Source organism: Tetrao urogallus (genome assembly GCF_951394365.1).
Source record: "Tetrao urogallus genome assembly, chromosome: 15".
Lineage (NCBI taxonomy): Eukaryota > Metazoa > Chordata > Aves > Galliformes > Phasianidae > Tetrao > Tetrao urogallus.
In genome coordinates this window covers 3,950,007-3,970,574 of record NC_136828.1, presented here as the reverse complement: position 1 = coordinate 3,970,574, position 20,568 = coordinate 3,950,007, and the positions used below count along the sequence as shown (strand labels likewise).

The following is a 20,568-nucleotide window of genomic DNA, read 5'->3' as shown; positions in this document are numbered from 1 at the left end:
AAAACCAAAAGAGCAAGATGATTCGTATAGGAAAAAAAGCAGGCTCAAGGGAATGGTCAACATTTTCATTAATTATTTTGGTTGATTAAATTTCCCAGCGACGAAGTTGGGAAGTTAATGAGGATGTTAAGAGTTATAGAAAGGAATCTACATGCATCTATAGGAAGAACTGCTCAATTACAATAGCTGTAGAGGAAATCCTTTATGTGTTATTCAGGTAAATGGAAAAACTGTGTCATAATAGGAAATGAAAAAAACTAAGAACACATGGAGAAAATGGGAGGAAGAAACTTTTTAAGATAAGGGCAATTCTGGAACACTTACGAAAAAAAGCAAAAAAAAACCAATTCTAATATGTAGTTTGGTGTTGAATAAGTGAGGTTATAGAACAGCTTTTCCAATCCAATATCTTGTCAAAGGAATCTAGTGACATTAGGCAGCAGTAGTCTGAACTCTTCAACTCAGAAGAGGGCCCTTCCAGTCTTTTCCAAATAGTATAAACATTCAAGAATAATAAAAATGTAGAGTGTTTTAAAAACATTTATATTCACTACATTTGAGGTTGGAATATGTAAAAATAAACTTTGAAAATAAACCGTAGTTACCTGTTTTAATGAAAGGATGCTTTGCTTGCCTCACTATAACAACATGCTTCTAAATTGTATAGCTGTATGGCACTCCAACTCCAAGCTCTGACTTTCTGGTTGGGCTCTTTGATGATGTCCCATGTGTGCACCAGCTACCTAAGTTCGCACAAACCTCTGTGAATCAAAACCACAGAAGTACATACAGCTTTACTTGCATCTCTGTCCCGTGCCAAATTCTGAATTTACGCCAATGTAACTAATCACGTTCACCAGTATTTATCAACAGACTTGTTTTCACAGTAAAGTCTCCCTCCCAACCACACAAAATGGAAGTTTCTTCAGTTTTACTGTTAGCGTTAATAGTCACACTTGTTCTGCAGTAATTCTTGGAACGTATAAAATATCATTATAAGAAACGCTGACAACACATGGAACAAGCCAGAAGAGAATTAAATATGCTAATAATTCTATCTTACTTTAGCATAACCTACAGCCAGATTACGGCTAAGCATGAGCCTAAAAGTTTTTACTAGCAAAAAGTTAGAATGCTCAGCGCTGTGCACACCAATCGCTTATCTGAAGTCACTGATGGTTACAGTGGCTACATCAGTATTTTCACTGCCTGCAAAAATTGCAGATCACCTATCTTAAACAACTCCACAGCTCTCACTTTCACACATTCTAGAAAATTATAACATTGCTAAAAAAAAAGTACACGCTAAGCCATTTCCAGTATGCTGAGGGCATGGTTCTATCAGCTGCTTCCAAACCCACAAGTGTTTTTCCATTAATATTTTTTATGGATTTTCTGATACTGAAAATTGAATAAATGAAAGACAAGAAAAAGGGAAAGAGAAAATAGATGAAAGCTACTTTTAAGCAGAATATGTAAACAGAAATAAAGTGGTGGTTTGTTTTTTTAACAACAGAATGTTACTAAAAGACAGGAGACAGATATTACACATGAAAATAAATCCTGAAGATTCTGAAGTGTACTGTATACTAAAAAACAATAGGAGCAATATAATTCTTTTATCACGCTAGCCTGAACAGTCCCAGCTTTCACCACCTGAGTAATAGCTAAGAAGCTCATAAAAATTCAATTATTTAAAACTTTTTTGCCACAATAACACAATGTACTATGTGAATTAATTAAACGACTTCAATTATTCTACAAAGGGACTGAACAAAAATCAAACTTCCAAAATCTAACATAGTAATCCCATTATGAACTTGCCTCCTAGAAAGAAACTGATCTGAATAGCCGAGCTGAAGAAGTCAAGAATGCTAAGGTAACAGTAGAAAGTCAGCTAATGCTACAGTGAGGAATAAAACAAAAGTGTTGTGCTTTAGACATATTTCCTTCTCAGGTCTTTACATCTAATGCCCTAACATCCGTAGTTTTGCTCCTGAAGTGCAAAGGGCATTTGGACACCACTCTCAGACACAGAGTTTGGGTAGTCCAAAGTGGAGCCAGGACTTGGATTCCATGATCCTTGTGGGTTCCTTGCAACTTGGGAGAATCCAGGATTCTATGGTGTGATCCCATGAAACCATGCTATTCCACCAAGGCAAAATTAGATGCTTATTCATGCTGTGGTTGGAGATAAAGAATAATTTAATAACTTTTTTGGAGCCACATTGCCTGGAAAAGGCAGATCCCTGCAATGCAGTCATCAGCCAATCAATGTGTGCTTTAATCTGATCCTGACAGAACTGATCTGTTCAGACCACATTCCTGCCAAATAATTAATACTTCTTAATGCTTGTATCTAGCCACAAAGAAAGGTTCTTCCAAACACTGTACAATACCAACAAAAATCAAATAATTCCTACTCCCTTCCAACATTAGGCTAAATTTCCCATTTCACATATCATAAATAATTCAAGTTTCACTTTGGCATCCTCTTTATGGCTTATGCTATTTCATATTTGATACCTCTTAGTTCTTCTTTAAGCCTCCTTTTTTCTGGCCACCTTTCCTGTTCTCCATTTTCTCATTAAATTTTCTCATCAGTTTTCCAGAATAGGAAAATTCAGAATGAAGAAAAGAACATAGTTTCCAGGTCTCTTTGGGTAGTTTTCCATCATCTGCAGCAACTTAAGAATACTGGCTCAAAAAAAGCATTGCCAGATTTGTTCCGACTTCCCTGCAATGAACAGGGACATCTATAGTTTTATCAGGTTGCCCACAGCCTAGTCCAGCCTGATCTTTAATGTCTCCAGGGACAAGGCATCCATCACATCTCTGGGCAACCTGTGCTTCCTTACCCTTATCATAAAAAAAAACTTTTTCCTTTTATCTAGTCAAAATCTCCCCTCTTTTAGTTAGAAACTATTTTCGTCTGTCCTATCACAACAGCCTTTGCTGAAGAGTCTGTTCCCTTCTTCCAAATAGCAACCCTTTGGATTCTGAAAGTCTGCTACCAGGTCTCCCCAAAACCTCATCTGGGCTGAACAGCCCTAAGTCTCTTGGTTTGCACTCACAGGGGAGGTGTTCCATCCCTTGAATCATTTTTGTTGCTTTCCACTAGACATGCCTCAATAACTCCACTTCTCTCCTGTCATGAAGACTCCACATCTGGATGCAGTACTTGAGGTAATGTCTCACCAGCACAGGGCAGAGGGACAGGATCACCTCCCTCAACCTGTAGGCGATGCCTCTTTTGATGCAGCACAGGATACAGTTGGCTTTCTGGGCCTCGAGAGCATACTGCTGGCTCATACCCAGCTTGCTGTCCATTAGTAAACCCAAGTCCTTTTCGGCAGGACCATGCTTATTCTATCATCCCTCATTTGTATTGACAGTGAACACTGCCACAACCCCAGTGCAATTAGGCTTTGTTGAATCTCAAGAAGTTCTCCTTGGCCCACTGTTGGAGACTGTCTAGGCCTCGCTGGATGGTATCCCACCCCTTGGGCATGTCAACTGCACCACACAGCTTGATGTCATCTGCAAACTTGCTGAGAGTGCACTCTTATTCCACTGTTGACATCAATGATGACAGCATCAAAAAAGGGTCCCAGTACTGACCTCTCAGGGACACCACTCATCACTTATTCACATCTAGACCACTATTTTGTGTACAATCTTGCAGCCATTTCCTCATCCGTTAAACATGCCCACTAATGCAATTACGCCACCACAGAAGGCCACTAGGTTAGTCAGGCTGTACTTCCCCTTAGTGAAGCTATGCTGGTTAGCTAATATTACCTCCTCCACTTCCACATGCCTTAGTATAGTTTTCACGAGGACCTGCCCCATGATCTTCCCCAGAAGATCATCTCCATACATGCTGTGAAAGAGGTGAGCTGCCACTGACTACCAGTGATTACCACTGCTTGAGTTAATCAGATTCAGACATTAAATGAACAGGGCTGAAAGGAAAAAGTCCCGCATGTCTTTTTTTTTTTTTCTTCTCCTAAACCTTGACTGCTGCTTTTTTTCTTATAACAATACTCGTCTTCCAAAGGCTCTACTTCTACCTTTTGCTAAAACGCTATGAGACCAATGGCTCTCTGAGGGCATTTGATGCACTATCCAAACTTGACCCTTGTCATCAGCTGCTGCTGTTATTCTACTCTTCTGTGCAAAGTTCCAAGTACATTTACAAGCTGTTTACGCCAACTGCCAATTCCCCAGCCAATTCCTATTATACTTAACAGCAAAACCAAAACACAAGATGTGATATTTATACTTAGAAGTTGCTACAATATCCATTTGCTAATCAAAAAAATCTCTACTGTCCTTCAACTATCTGACATAAATATGGCTGATACAATCAGTCTACCAAGTTAATGAGCATCCCCGTTTAGACTAGCGAGAGAAAGGACAAAGAAATTGTTCTACACTCTAAAAAAGGAAGATCTCTCTGTTCAAACATTTTATTTTCTTCCAAACTTGAAGTTTCTATTAGAAAAATCACATAAGCTCTTGGGACCAAATTAAAAACTATCTGCTGTTGAAAATGAACTCGATTCCATCAACCAGCAAGCCCACAGTTCTTCAGCTAAACTGAGGTTCAACTTTTTTTTTAAACATACAATCCAATGGCATACTTGGGAAAAGAAAAAGTCCACTGTTTTAATGGTGGCTAATGTAAAGATAACCAAGATAAATGATAATACTACAGCTGACTTTGTGCTTCCAGACAGAAGGACCTCAAGCAAAAACCTAGGAAGCATGTTAGGGAAACAGTTTGCATTTCTAGAAAAATCATGGCATTCAGACTGCAGAACAAGTAGTCATAGATTATCTCCAATAAAATACAGCAAACATGGGCTGCTGAGCATGTGGTCAGCACTTACTCTTTGCTTTCACTGACTCCAAACTTTGCTTTTTGCCATCAGAGCTGTGCAATTGGTTCATCTGCTGCTTTAGTATTTCACTGACTAAAGAACACCACATTTACTTTGTGATCTATTTGGAATGCTCCCACAAAGATCACTTCTGCTTTCCTTTCCTGCACTGTCCCGCAACATCCCTTTACTATCTCAGCAACCATAAGGTACTTGTCATCACTTTCAAGGGCTGACTTCAGCTTATTCCTACCCTGCCTACTACTGTGAACTACCAAGAGATCAGTTCCTTTTTCACATTACCCAGACTTATCTCCTCATCTCCTAACTGTACTGTACTCAAAATGCCATTAGTACTTTCTCCTATGATTTTCTGGTACCAGCTAAGAACTTCATGTAAATTTTTTTCAGTTCATAAAACCTTCTCAACCCAGAATGCCACACAAAAACATTGGCATGTGACTGGTAGATGAACTGACTGCTAAAGTAGCACAATGACCAATATCGCTGTTTCTCTACAAGTCAGCTGTGTATTTATACCCATCTAATGTAGCTTATAATCACATATGATACAAGAAAATTATCATATATGACAATATTATTAAAAAAAAAACACACATCCAGATGTGTAAACACATGTTAAATACACATAGCATTATTATTTTCAGGAACGCATGAAGGTAAGTATTTTTGCTGTAAACTCTTTGCTCTCTTCTTCATCCTTAATAAGCATCAGTTCTGTCTTTGACTCAACTGCTGCTAGACATATTTGTCACCTGTTTAATAAAGAGTGATCTACCAATAAAGAGTGACCTACCATTCAGTGAGTCACAAAAATTCACTTCCATAGATGACATATATGGTAGAAAGATGGAGGAAAGCAGGGAAAAACAAAGTTAAGGAATGCCTCAATGGCTGAACTCTTTGCCCTTGCACAAATCTAAGAAGCTGTCATCATCAATATATATATTGTGGCACAGAGCACAAAAGTTCAACCCAAATCTCCCCTGGTACAACTTGAGGCCATTTCTTTTAGTCCTATCACTAGTTACAGAGGAATTTCCACTGTTGGCTTCTTTGAGAATAATCATTCCCATGATCTGGCTACTTCAGATATCCTTCACTACTTGGCTTTTGAATTTCTCTATCATTTCTTAATAAGAATAGCATAGTCATTTGGAAGGCATCTTTAGAAATCACTTGGTCCAACTGCTTGACCATTTCAGGGCTAAAGAAAAACACACAACTAAGGACGTTATCCAAGTGTCATTTGAATGCTAACTTGCTTGGGATATCAACCACCTCTGGGAACTCTATTCCAGTGTTCAATCACCTTCACAGTAAATATTTTTTTTTCCTAATGTGAGGTTTGAACCTTCTCAGCTGCAGCTTTATGGTGTTCTCTTGAGTCCTATCATCCATTGCCAGGAAGTAGTGCCTGACTCCTCCCTCTCTCACTTTCCCTCCTCAGGAAGCTGCAGGGCAATGAGGTTGCCTCCGAGTTTTCTGGAAGGTGCGCGAGAGAAGTCTTATGTTTATACAAAGTTTATGAGATTGGGAAATTCTCTACGAAATATAATCATTTCCTTGGGGGTGCATTCATTTGCAAATATACACCAGCTACAACAAAAGATATTTTTCCTTGCAAATGAAGACCAGACTGACTTCTAATCAATATCCATTTTTAATGAATGCTACTGATATACTGAAGCAATGCCATGACAGATCACCATCCATTTCACATCAGATTTTTGCCAATACTTGGGATACAACCAGTATCTATCAGCTTCAGTTTGCAGCTGTCTTCTTATTGACATCAACAGGTACAAGACAGGATCTCAGAACTGTATTCTAGAACAGTGCAGATGAGCCACCTGCTTGTCACTGTCATCTCTTAGGTTTGGGTTGTGTGGAGATGGCAGATAGCCATGTAATTTTACTGCCAAATTTGGTCAAATGAACTTCTCTTTTTTTGCTGTAGTCAGGCCACTCTGACTACTCCACCAAAGGAAGCTATGACTTCTTCCTGACCCCAATTATCACATTCATTATTCATCAAAGCACACTTTTCATTTGCTTCCCTGGGGAACAGCAGAGTATCACTATAAGGATCTTTCAATACAACTTCACCCCCTTAACATACAGAAGGTTTGTCGACAAGTAACAGCTACTCATTCCCCTGAGTAAGGTTCACATTAATAGGACTGGATGGTGAATCATGAGATGGCATTAAATCATGTCTCTTGCCTTTATAAATACATCATTTATGCCCTAGCCTAACCCAACAGTTTTAGTGCAGAAACCAACACAGGATACAACTCCAAAGTGAGCCAAATATTTTGGAGAAATAATCTATTAAAACCCAAAACAATAAAGACCCTACACATCTTTAAACGGATCAGAAGGAACTGCAGTTCAGAACTAGCAAGCTTCATATTTTCTGGAACTAAAATATCAAAATTTGAAGGCATTAGATGTAATGCAAGCTATAATTCATTTCAATTCAAGACACCAACAAGAGGTTTTAAGTACTGAAGTTTAGCCAAGAAATACAATCTAGAAGCATTTGAAGCAAGCAGGATTTGGCTGAAAGAGTAAGGCAACACAATTGGTATGAAGTTTGCTTCCAAATCTAGATATCACAAAGTTAAAGCTTTTTCAGATTTATTGCTATTCTATGTCTGAAGACAATTCAGTCTTGGAGGTTCTAATGCAACTGTTGAAGGAGACGATCCCACGTTCAGCCACAGGATAGAATAAAAAGGAAAGGATAGAATACATGGAAAAAAGGATAGAATACATGGAAAACCATAACATTACTGCATCAGTGCCAAATGATAACAGGCCTCCATATCATCCAGTTTACAAGTTTTTTGTTTTCTGGTTACGACTGTTTCATGTTAGAAAGGACTAAAGAATTACAGTCTTTATAATATCACCTTCATTTAGGTTTTAATCAAACATCATGAGTGCCTTCAGAATGTACCAGCAAAGGACTGGTATAGTTTCGAGCTAAAAAGGAAGGCGAAAGAGGATTATTTCTTTTATTTTTTTTAGCTGATTGTAGCTTATATCAAGGCTATTCACAGGATGTGGCTAAGATTTTACTGGTCCAAGAAAGACAATGAAGAGCAAGTGTTTAAGAACTGAGATTTGACCAATCCTCCTGTAGTACAATAAATGTGGATCAGACAAGAAAAAAATAATTCTCCTTCCAAAAACACTTCATGTAATCCAGTACTACTGCATACAGTGGAAGTTAATCATCTTTGCTATAGGCTATTGATCTATTTGGCTACAAGAAAAAGAACGTTCTCAGTTGTTATTCTCTTCAGTTCAGTTCTGATTAACTCTTTAAAATCATACAGACAGCTCTCCATGGGACTAATTCCTGGTGAAGCCATGCAAACAAGCCATGCCAGCGACTGCCACAGCTCAAATGCTACCTGCTGTAATCCATCTTCCCTAGTGAGACTGAGGGAACATCACTTTCCCCCGGAGTTTCCATCAAAGCCCATTTGCAACCGCAAACAGGCATAAATTATGTGTATGATTTTAGTGCAAATAAGTACTTAGAACAATTCACAAGCAAAATATACAGAAATATAAGAGAAAATGCACATAACTTGTACAATGCATTAATTTTACATCCAAGCTGAGGACCTCTTCTTTAGTGAAAGTCAACAGACTGTGCTGATCCACCCCAGCAGAAGATCTGACCCTGTTTTTCCCTCCCATTAAAATTTATGTCAGCATTGCACATCGGAACAAAGCCCCTGAGCACTCAGCTGAAGACACCTGTGTGGCTTCTGTACTGTAGACAAACATATATGTTTATTTTAAAGAGAAGCTCCTTAGAGACATGCCCTACTGAACCATCCAGCAGTAAACACTATGCAGGGAAGAAGCAGAAAGTTTGTTTTTTTCCCCATACCTTCCCCTCAAGTTTCAGGAAAGTTAATTACAAGCAGTATGACCTCGGCATTTCTCTTTTTAAACAAATAAAAACAAAATGCTGGTTCCTTTTTAAGATTTCATTTGCCAAAGTTCATGGAATGAACAGGTCAAAATTGAAAAGAGTGGAATCCGTGACTGACATTTACACCTTTCACAACTGATACACATGAATAGCTAAAAGGGAGAAAGGGTCAGTCCAAGCCAAAAACATGAGATATTGTTGTTCCATGCTAAAAGCTAACAACTACTTTGTGAAACATTTAAATAAGCAACTGGAACACCACTTCTGTAAATGATGCACACTTTTGAGGAACTATGTGCATTACGCTTTCTTTCCTTCAAATTCAGTCTTACATACAACAAAGAAACAGTTTAGTTGGTGTTAAAATGATACTTAACAACATTATTTCACTGGGATACCTGTGTATTCTATCATCCACACTGCATTAGCAGTACTTCTAAGGACTCAGATGTCCATACAATAAGCAGCTGTGGATAGCTGCAGCTCTCTAACTGTACACATGGACAGCTGAATAGCTGTGAGAATACCACATCCTCATTCTGTTCCTTAAACATTTTTAACTTTCTTCAATAACGAAGGTTACCAAAGGCCATTTAGGATGTGTTCATCATTAGTGTCTGGAAATATTTTTTAGAGACAAAGCAAGGAGAGACTCTGTGAAAGTAAAAGCAGTTTGAGTCTTGCCCTCCCCAGCTGAGGCTTGGGGAATAATGTAATTTTTTACTGTTGTGTATAACTCAAGTCAATTCACACGTTATCTGTAATCAGTAAGAGTTCATCAGTGGCTGCTTCAGTAATAAAATCACACTTAATACACATTTCTGATTTTTATTTGACCATTCACAATTCAGTAGTGTTGCTTACATATGAAATACTTAACTATAGAGCACATGGTGAAATCAGCCTAACGCATATATTATAAACTAGAAATTATTATTAAAAACTGCCTGAGATAATCAAGTATTATTAATGGAAGAGCATTTATTCAAACAAAATAAAGGATTATTGTGCAAATACTAGACGACTAATTACATAATGTACCTTTACAAAATTACATAATATGGGTGCAGCTCGTTTCTCTGTGTTCTGTTTGAAAAATAGATTGTTTAATAACCCACCAAAGCTATCTGTAAACCAAGGAAACAATAGAGCAGATGTTGACTGTTGTCTTGTGCCTCACAGACATAATTAAACACAATGAAACACTCATGCACCCAAATAATAGAGGACAAACAAATCCAAAAATGGTACTCTACAAACATAAACCTGCTCTACTGGGCACCTGCCTTATATTAATCCATGACATTTAAACCAGTGATGAAAACAGAAAATACTTATCTCTCTTCAGACCACACCAACTACAAAGAATTCCCCTCTGTGATAGCTCTAACTTCTCTAAGACTGATTCCCACATTGCTGACTTCAGAAAGCCAGGAGAGAAACACAAGAAAGACATCTTCTATTGTAGCGAAGCTAAGACAGGGCAGTCACATTTTCTTTAAGCAAACACTACATGAATCATCAACTCTGAATGATCTAAACAGACTGAAAACACTGTGCTGTGCCTGCTGTGTAACACAAGATCTCAAGATTCCCCCGGAAAGCTACTTTTCCCTTAACTGCAAAACACCATTCTTGTAATTTTTTTTTTATTTTTATTTTTTTTTTACCCCCATGCTCATTGTGAAACAATGATGGAAAGACTACGTGGCATAAACATAAAAAGTGATTAATTTCTAGGATAGCATCCCCATAACATTGCTTAACACCAACCCATGCCACAATTTTGATGAGGAGTTGTTTGGATTTGTTTTTAAACATCTCCCTTAATCTACATATCTATCAACTCTAAGAGATTTCTTTTTTAGTAACATCGATACTGACCCACAATATGAAAATAATGATTATGCGAGTAAATAAAAAACTGAGTACATATTTCTGCAGTTGCCACCAGGAAACAAAGTTTTGCAAAAGAAGAACTTTAAAGTTAATACTCATATTCACACCAAAATAATATGGAGGCATATATTTACTAATAAGAAAAATTATCGCAATTGTAAAATGAAACAAATGCTTCAGAGTTATTACATTTTTTTCTTTTAGATAACAGGGTCAAAATTGCTTAGTTTACTACAAATGCATATTTTGTCTTTACATTTTACTTAGTTGTGTCTACGAAAGAAGGCAATATAACGTGATCTGCATCTCTTTATGTTAATAAAACCATGCTAAACTCCACAGACAACACCATAAAGCATAAATACCAAATGGAAAACAAACGGAAGCATAATGCCACTCTGAAGCAAACCAATCAACCCTAAAACAGCTGAGATAGATCTCATCCAGTACTCATTCATTCATACTTTATAGAAAAGAAATGAAAATATTCCTGAGTGAATCAGATTAAACAAACAAACAAACAGACCCTCAGCAGCTCTGGAAGATTGTAAAGCTCTAAATTCTTTTGATTTATGAAAGCAGCATCTACTTCACTGAGCAAAACAACTCAGCATGCCGGGACCCTTTTCCCTGAAATTCCTTTATTAACACAACCTGGCTCTGCCAGTGAACAAAAGCAGTGCTGCGGTGTGTATAAATCATTAATACTATGCTGTGCAATGGCTGAATTTCCTGTGTGAGTTGGAAAGCCTTCCTGCACAACAGGGATTTTGGGCTTGGAATTGGCTGCTATGAAATGTACTTCATCATACTCTGTGTTTGACGCTTCCCAGTTGCTTTCTACTTTTCCTTTCACTTTTCTCCCCCAAGCCCAGCAACCGCAATAGAAATTTATTGGATTTCATGTCTGCAAAGAAAGGAAGAGAAGAAAGAAAAAAAAAAGAAAGAAGCAGGCCAGCCCATTTTAAATCAGGCTGCGTTCAAATAAAATCTACTCCTAATGAACAAAATCTGAATGTTTTAAATATTTAATTTCCTGAAAAGGAAACAACTGAAAATGTCATTAGCCTTTAAAAATAAAAAAATAAAAACATCAACTAGCACTGAAAAGGCAACAAGAATTCCTTAAAGAAAGGTATTTTCCAGCAGAACACTGGAGCAGGCAGAAAGAAGGGCAATGTCTATGCACAGGGAACTCCTCAAGTTAACCACATCAGCTCTTTAACTTTGGGGGTACCAAAAACCTTTTCAAAAAATCAACAGATAATTTCGTGTGCGTGGGGAAAACCTGCCATTCTGAGTCGAGATTGAGGAGATGGCAGCAACAGGAGGGGAAAAACAAAACAAGAACATCAACATCAAAACCCATCACCACTAAAAAGCAACCAACTCTTGGAACTGTAATTCCTGTATTTTTGTAGACTCAGACAGAATTTTGAGGGGGGAATCAAAACTACTCATCCAGCCTGCAAAGCACATGTGAGATGACAAAAGTTTAATGTTTTCTCTATATTTGATGGAAATGAAATAGGAAGTTGTCTGTACACAACACTCTGCACTAAAATATTCCCTGTAGGGTCACTTGTAGAAAAATCCAAGAGAAAAGCGACAAAAATTACAAAGAGAGCAACACTGAAAAAGCACTCTCACAGCACACACTCCCCATCAGGAAGAAAAGAGGCACATCATAAAGGTAACTGAGGATACAATCAGTCCTCTGGCTAGGCCAGAGCACGATTCCCCATATATCAAGTATCAGCACCACAGAGAAACAAGTTTACTGCCATGTAAACGGTCAGTATTTAAGACACTTGGAATGCAGTTTTGCAAATCCAAATGTGCTAAAGTCAGAAAAGGGAAACATTCCAGTGTGCCATTTTGCACTTCTGCTGCTATCCAGCAGACTGAAGATTACAAGAGTAAGCCTGCAATGCATGCAGAAGTCCCTCCGCATTACACAATAATGACATTCTGAACGGAAATAAATGAAGCCCCTGCAGTGCTATTCTGTCAGCTTTTGAAAGTAAATAACTTAGCTTCTGACAAGAGAGACATTTTTTTTCCTCCTACTGCCATAGAGCATTAATTGAGCTATGCAGCCACATAACATCCCAGAAAGGACAACTAATACATGACACAGAAAAAAGCTTAAGAAAGAACGGACACCTATGGAATATATGGGCTGACTACTTTTCACCCCTGTGTTTTCTCCTCAGCTTCTGCGTTAACAAGATGAATCTCTGGTAAACTTTGAACAATTTGGTTATTGTCTCTTCCCCTGTAATTCTTACTGAAACACTTCAAATGAGTATTTTAAATTCACACCGCCTTACAAAAGACAGTGTCATTATGAAAATGAACATTTTATGACTTATTCCCACTCCCTGTTTTAAAGAGAAGAAACTTCCATGCCCATAGTCAATTCCTGTAACTACATAATTTAAAGAACGCTTACTTGCTACTGTAGACAAAACTAAAAATGGCTATTAAAGAACAGGTGGTCAGAAGCAAAAAACAAAGCAGCAGTCTTCCAATCTACATAACAATAGTAATAAATATTCCTGTAACTCAATAGCAGGTTGAGGAAAGGCATATTGTAACTATAAGCATATTCATACCTCATACAAACATATGAGACACTGTTAAATTCATGTAATCATGAAACAAAGCATATTCAGGATGTTACAGATAGGAAGACCAACATTTCTTAGAATATTTAGATATAAAAGGTCAAAAGTTAAATTTAATAATGGCCTAAGATGGAAGCACCTGCATTCTTATTCCTGAGAAATAGTTATCACGTTCAGATGCTGCTGTGAAGTAGCACAGACTCTCCTTCCATATCGGGAGAATGCAGAGGGAGAATCAGTGAACAAAAAATAATTCACTGAACGCTTCAGTTCTTACTACAGTGTCTAATTTTGATTCTGCGTGTGTTCAACACAACGAGAAAGAGCAGGATCAAAACACAGCGAGATCTCTCCACAGCTGGAGCCTGCTATAGTGCAAAAGACCAAAGGCCCAGCTACAACTAGGCAGTGCACTATAGGCATTAGCTATGCTATTTTCTCTAATTAAATTCACTGCTGCAGCATTGACAGAGCAGGAAGGGAAGCAAAAAGTAACACGAGCCAATCGTGCTGCACCAGGCAACTCAGGGGGAAAAAGAGCAACGCCAGCAGAAGAATGACAGGAGTTCCTCTGGAGAGCCTTCGTACCACACATCACACTTTAGAAATGATGAATCAATTGCACATACACCTTTACAAGACAGAAAAGCTTGAAGAATTCTTGGAGGGTGTTGACTTCTCCTTTCCACTAACATTATTATAACCCCGTAAAGCAAGGCGATAAATTCCAGTGCCACCAGTTACCACTTCCTGTCATTCATAGCACCTACTATGGACATCAAAACTATTTTGAACAGAATGAATATTAACTTGATGGTAGCAGTCATGTACCAGACCCAGAAATTTAAACATTAAAAAAAAAAAACAAACCTTAATAGCATTGCATGGCTACTGGTCAAAAAGCAAACTGAATGAATCGCCTACTAGTTGTTATGAGAAAAGCCCCTTTTTAGACAACCAGTGCACGCTTCCCCTGATATGTAACATCACCGCACTTTTTTTTGCCTCCCCCCCAGAAAACAACCACCAGGCACACACTGAGCTGATAGCAACAAAGATGACAACTTACGAGCAGCTGACAGCACACGCAGCCCAGTCACCGCTCCGCAGCCCGTTCCAAGAGCCCCGCTACAAAGCAGGGATGGCAGGCAGAACTATTCACCTGCCTCTGCCACGTGGGAGCTCCTTCCCAACTGCTCCTGCAGTTGAATTCCAAAGCAGCAAGCAACCTCCTCAGCCGATATCTTTTGTCCTCTAGTTTTTAAAGAGATGGGTACTTAACTAAAGCACTTCCTCTGGCTGTAGTAAGGAGAGTGACCTTGTTTGACAATGCCCAAACTAGCTCTTGTTCAGAATGAGAACACAGCACTTGCTCTCAGCCACTTCTCATTAGCCTCTGGGAAGCAAGGGAATGGCTCTTGTGAGACTGAAGATATGAAAACAGTGAGATCTCTTGAATCAGAGGAGCCTCCCCGCATGCATGCCAGCTTGGAATTAGTCGGTAAAATCCAAACGATCTTATTTGCTCTAATTAAGACAAACAGCACATCAAGACAATTTGACTCCTGCATTAACAGTGCTTTGAGATGCCACAGTTCCTCTCCCACCTTTTGAAGTCTGTTTCAAGCACTGACATTCCCGAAGCATGCCACAGTGCCCCCTTAGGTGCAGACGCATCCACATGAGGTTGTTCCTAGCATGGTAATGCTTTTTGCTGTTCCTGTTTTAGCAAGCTATCATTTATCTGACAAAGTACAGATTTTTACCCTACACATATGAATAAACGAGCACGACGTTGCTCCTGAGGCAGCACACTGGTTAAATGAATCAGAAAGCCCTGAAAAAATTGCCTACCCCCAGCCCATCAGCTACTGGACAATTATTCAAGGCCCAGCTGTAAGAAAAACAGATGGTGAGTGAGCATTAGTAACGTGGACATCTTTTCACTCATGCAGTCATAAGCAGAGGTTGTATGTTCTCACATGAAAATTACCATGAAACAGCAGACTGAGAAAAAAGGTGCAAAGACTCCAATCTGCAAGCTAACAGATGCCTTAAATTTTCACAAACTTAAGACAGGTTAACAGAATTTACAAGAGTGATCCAGTAAGCAAATAATATAAGCGGACTAGGTGAAGAAAAGCAGTATATGCACGATATGTTGGAACAGTGACATCAGAAACCATCAGTTGCTGCACACAACTGAAGGAGCTGGTCCTTTAAAGGCTCACTAAAGTGAAGCATGCCAGAGATGCACGCAGAGCTGCCACTGCGATGGTGGCATTCAGCAGCTGATGTGCCTGTCTCTGTAAAAATGGCAAACTGTATCCAGAGATCGTTCATCCATTTTAATTCTTGATGCAATTTTAGCACAAAGATTATCTGTTCTAATCCTTTTTCCATTATTGACACTATTGACTACATCAATTGAAAATGCTATCAAATAAATCAACGTTGAATTAAGCCATGAAGAAAGAATGTGATAAGAAGTCCTTCAGATTCCTATAAATCATCAGATCCAGAAGCATGACATGAGTAACCGAGTGGGGAATTCAACTTTTCTCTGTAGTCGTAATGCTTAAGGCCCAAATAAAATTACACTAATTTACCATGTAAGCGCTAATGGAATAACTGGAGTAGAGATGGAGACTTTGTTGAGTTTCATTTTGTTTTCATGGTGGATTTCTTTTTTTTATATCATTGATATGAGAGCTGTACCGTGAACCACTTTCTTGTTAAAGACAGAAAAGGTTGATATTGAAGTTTCAGTTCAATTGTTTTCGATCTATGAATGTCCACTATGAGCAATTGCTCCATTTAAAAGGAATTACCCTTTGTACAAACCGCTTCACTATTTAAAATAAACCACATGTATCATCATTATAAAGAAAAAACTACCATTTTTAAAATAACGACAGCCACACTGTACACTGATATGGAATATTGTGTGATGTTTCAAAAAAACATAGGTTGTTGTCACTTTATCCAGAAAATGCCAAATAAATAACCCTATTTCCTGGTAAACGTATGTCACAGGGAAATGTAAGCTAACACAACTACACCTCCATTAATATACACTAAATCTCAATTTACAGGCAAAGTTTTGCTGCAAAAGTTCCTTTGCACTAACATTTAATATAAGCTTGAGATCAGTGAAAGAATTCCTTTCACTGGTGTTTAATTAAGGAGAAGATGAGAAAATAGATCAATTTAGCAGGTGCTAACACTGTACAGTATTATAAAATTATGGCGCACCCCACTAATCTGAGCTCCTTTTCTCTGCGCCTTTAAATACTGGCACTGGGTAAAATACTAAGCCAAATGTACCTATACATTTCCATTTCTCCCTGCCTTTAAAATGACAAGAATAATAACTAAATTTTATTCTCCTCCTGTTCATTGCTGCCATGGACACAGTCATTTGGGTTTTAATGTGGTTGATAACTCTTAAGGTTTCTGAAGTTGGACTTTAAGATGCTTCTAGGTTATTTCAGACAATTTTAAGTAGCTTAACTAAGTCAGAAACATCCTTCAGGTTTTATTGGCTTTTTCAAATGAATATTTTATTGGCAGTTAACTCAGAATGTGAACTAGGCCTCGATACTTCATTTATTTTCAACTTCATTATCAACAGTTAAGCTTTGAATGTCTTGAGTGAACTGCACAAACTGCTCTTAAAAAAAAAATCAGCTCAGACATCTCTTAAAACATTATGCAGATGTGTAATCTGGAAGGTATCAGGGCAAACAGTTTTTCACACTGGACAAAGTAATAAAGCACTTCTGTGGGTCCAACATGGAGAAGAGTTTATTCATTTATATTAAATAGACTGCCACAGTGGTGTTAGTTCTGCAAATAAATAATGGCCAATGTTAAACAACTACCAACACATTTGCTTTTTTCCCCTCTCAGATAATTAATGCATGCTCCCAGAACACAGCCATCCTCGTGGCAACAGACGTGTACTGTGAGAAGGACTGGTGTGCCCATCTTGATATAGGAATGTAATGCCTCAGTCTTGCACAAAAGATGCGTCTCCAATTATAAAACTTCAATAGACCAGAACACTAACAAATTTTGCAGATCCACTTGAGAAGAGGATCTATGAGAAATCCTGTTAAATAAATACACACTAGAGTTTAACAACAGAGACCCCTTTTGAAATAAAGATGCCTGACTTCATTTTAACTGAGGTGCAAGCGAGCAGATGTATCTGAAGTGTAATTTGGGAAGAAAAAAAATATTTGACTGAACAGGTTTCACAGAAGGTCTGTATAGTTGCTGCTGATGGGGCCCACAGGCGGAGGGGAATCACTGATCACAAAGTTGCCAGACAAACCTTTCAGGTTACCAGTAGTTAAGATCAATAGATAACTTCATAGCAGTGAGAAAATTCACTCTCACTGAAATAGTTTTATGTTCACTATACATACAAAAAGTATAGTGATATTTTTGTGTTTGCTAGAAAATGAGCAGGAGAGAGGAAAAATAGATTGTCATGGTAAAAGTTTATTAATGTTTTTCCAAAAATACGGAGCACTTTTTACCCTTAACTCTTTCAAATCAGAACTAATATGTTACGTTTAGGTTAAGTAACCTATAGTTCTGATGAAATACTTCAACAAATACATAAAATAACTATGAAATACATGAAATAATAAATCACAGATGAGTTAAGACAATAATTATGTGACTTTCTAGGAACCCAGGAGAAGTGAAAGCCATCAGCAATCAAAAGGAGCAACAAGCACAGCATTTTGATCCAGGCACAATTATCAGCAGGAATTCAGGTGAATTTCTAACATGTCTAATTGTGATTACTCCAGGCTGAATGTTTCTGAACTGACAATGGGATTAAGCAGAGCAGAAAGCCAGCACTTCAATAAAAAAATTACTTTCAGTGTAGCAGTTAATCCACTTAAAGAGTTAAAAATTATCGTGTAGATATAGCACTTTGTAAAAGTGCATTAGCAATCACTTCTCATCTTTCTCTCAAATGGAATGGATGGAGTTGAATTCACTATTTTAGAGGAATCATTATGGTTGTACAGTTTCTTAAACCTTAAAGCAGTACCACACCAGAGATGTGTTTGCATAATGATACGGCAATAGCTTACACAGGAAGATTATCACAGCACCCAACCTCATCGTTGGGTTATCTTGTATCAGCTCCTTGTGTGGCCACGTTGACCTCTCACCTTCATTCATGTTTTTCCTTTCAAAAGCCGCATCAAACATTCCAACAACGTTCATGTTGCTGTTTGGCAAACTCACAGCAACAATCCCAGCAAAATACAGGGGGACATTCTGTATGCAACCAGTAAGCACAAGTCCCGCTGCATCATTAAAGCTGATCTATGTCGTTTCCAAAATGTATCCAGAACACAGAATATACATTTTAATTACGTCAAAAAAAAAAAAAAAAAAAATCAAAATTCAATACATTATATTTATCTTCCATGAATTTTAATTGCAGACATACCCCTCCTGCATATATGGATATATGCAATAACCTTTTTATTATACACTCCAAGGAGCAAGTCAGAAATGGTTTTATACTGCACTACTGAATAAAAAAAAAGCTACAAAAGGGTTTACACTCCCAAATACTTGAGTTCTATTCTTTCAGCAGTATCAAAAAGCACAGATGGCGGAAAAACAAAAGCTTCACGTCTATTTCATTTAATCTTTAGGAAAAGACGTACTGTAAAGAAATAATGTAAAAAAAAAAAAAAAAAAAAAAAAAAATCTTCCAGGCATTTGTAAATACAGAAATAAAGTTAGAGACTGCCTCACAGAAGTCAACATGCATATAAACTATTGTAATGGAAGTTGGAAGGGCTCACAGGCATTTCTTACAGTGAGAAAAAAAATATTTATTTCCCTGAAGTTTCAACAGAAAGTAACAGGAAAAAAAAAACCAACCACAGGATTCATCATTTTTGCTTCAAAACATATCTGTGCTGACTCTCCACACCTACCAGATGACTCCCTTTAACCGAGACTGCCGTGGAGAAGCAGCATACAATGAGGATCCCAAACTCTTAGTTTAAATAATAATGTGGTATTATGACATCAAATAAATAGCAGGGTAACAGAGAGCTGTTAACAACTGGTAAGCAATTGGGGGAGGGGGAGGGGTGGGAATACTTAAAAAAAAAAAAAAAAAGAAAAAACAAGAAATATGACATCAAATGAATTTTTTTAAAAAAATCTCTTAATAATCTTTTAGAAATTGGTATCATTTTGCTGATTTCAAAACATCTTTCTAAACCCATTCCAGCATACTTGGTGACAGGAGTATTTTAATTCTGCACAGACACAGCTTTCTATATTTTTTAATGACTAAAAATCAGCTTGATTTCAATCAGCAGCATGTTTCAACGCAGACTTAAAATTTCTGGCTTCAAAGAAGGCTTAAACAAAATTGCCATCGGGCACATTTACATTAGAAGTATAATTTATGCCTGCAAGTGAAAAAAAGAGCAGTCCTTCATGGCTGAAACTCTGCTACAGCATCCACGAGAAATGCAGTCGGAGTACTGTGTTAAATGCCTACGAACAGCATCAATAAAGACACTGTAAAAAAATATTAAAGATATGCAGAGGCTTGAGTCTCTATTAAAACATTTTCTGCTCCCTCTCCCCATTCCTAAGAGCAAGCACGATATTCACTCCACACAGTGGGAGACATTTATACAGTCGATCCACACAAAAAATAGCTTCACAATTACAAATCCCCCGAACGATGCTGACAAAGCAGGCACTATAGGAAAAGAAAGTTGAGCAAACTTACCTGCTGTAAGTACATAAAAGTCAAGGCACAGGAGAGCTGGGGACACATGCCCACGTTCGGCAGTGCCACGCAGGTTGCACCCGTAAGGGGATGCTGCATGGTGTTGCTCTGAAGTCTACGTAGAACAAATGAGGGGGCTTGCATGCAAGCACGTTTGCCCTATCTTGTCACTACAGTTTTTTTCCTTCTGATTATTTAAGTAAGGAAACAGTCTTTCTTCACTGCCTTCCTCTCCCCCAGCGCTAGATCCCTACATTCATTTGTCAGCTAAGGCAACTTGGTAGATTTAAACTACGGATTTTTAACAGAGAGGAAAAAAAAGAAGACACAGCCTGCAGCCTATTGATGAGCAAATGGAACTTCCTCAATGACAGAGAG

The 20,568-nt window shown here is 38.0% G+C and overlaps 1 protein-coding gene across 3 annotated transcripts in view; it reads right to left on the bottom strand.

The window, feature by feature from the left end:
* RBFOX1 (RNA binding fox-1 homolog 1) overlaps positions 1 to 20,334 on the bottom strand; it is a gene marked incomplete at both ends in the record, with an annotated part of 253,772 nt that extends 233,438 nt beyond the window's left edge. For all 3 annotated transcript variants that reach the window (XM_079542960.1, XM_079542964.1, XM_079542965.1), the window contains one exon: positions 20,191 to 20,334. In XM_079542960.1, the coding sequence (XP_079399086.1) occupies positions 20,191 to 20,334 (144 nt within the window). The remainder of the gene's footprint in view (positions 1 to 20,190) is intronic.
* Between the last annotated feature and the right edge of the window lie 234 nt (positions 20,335 to 20,568).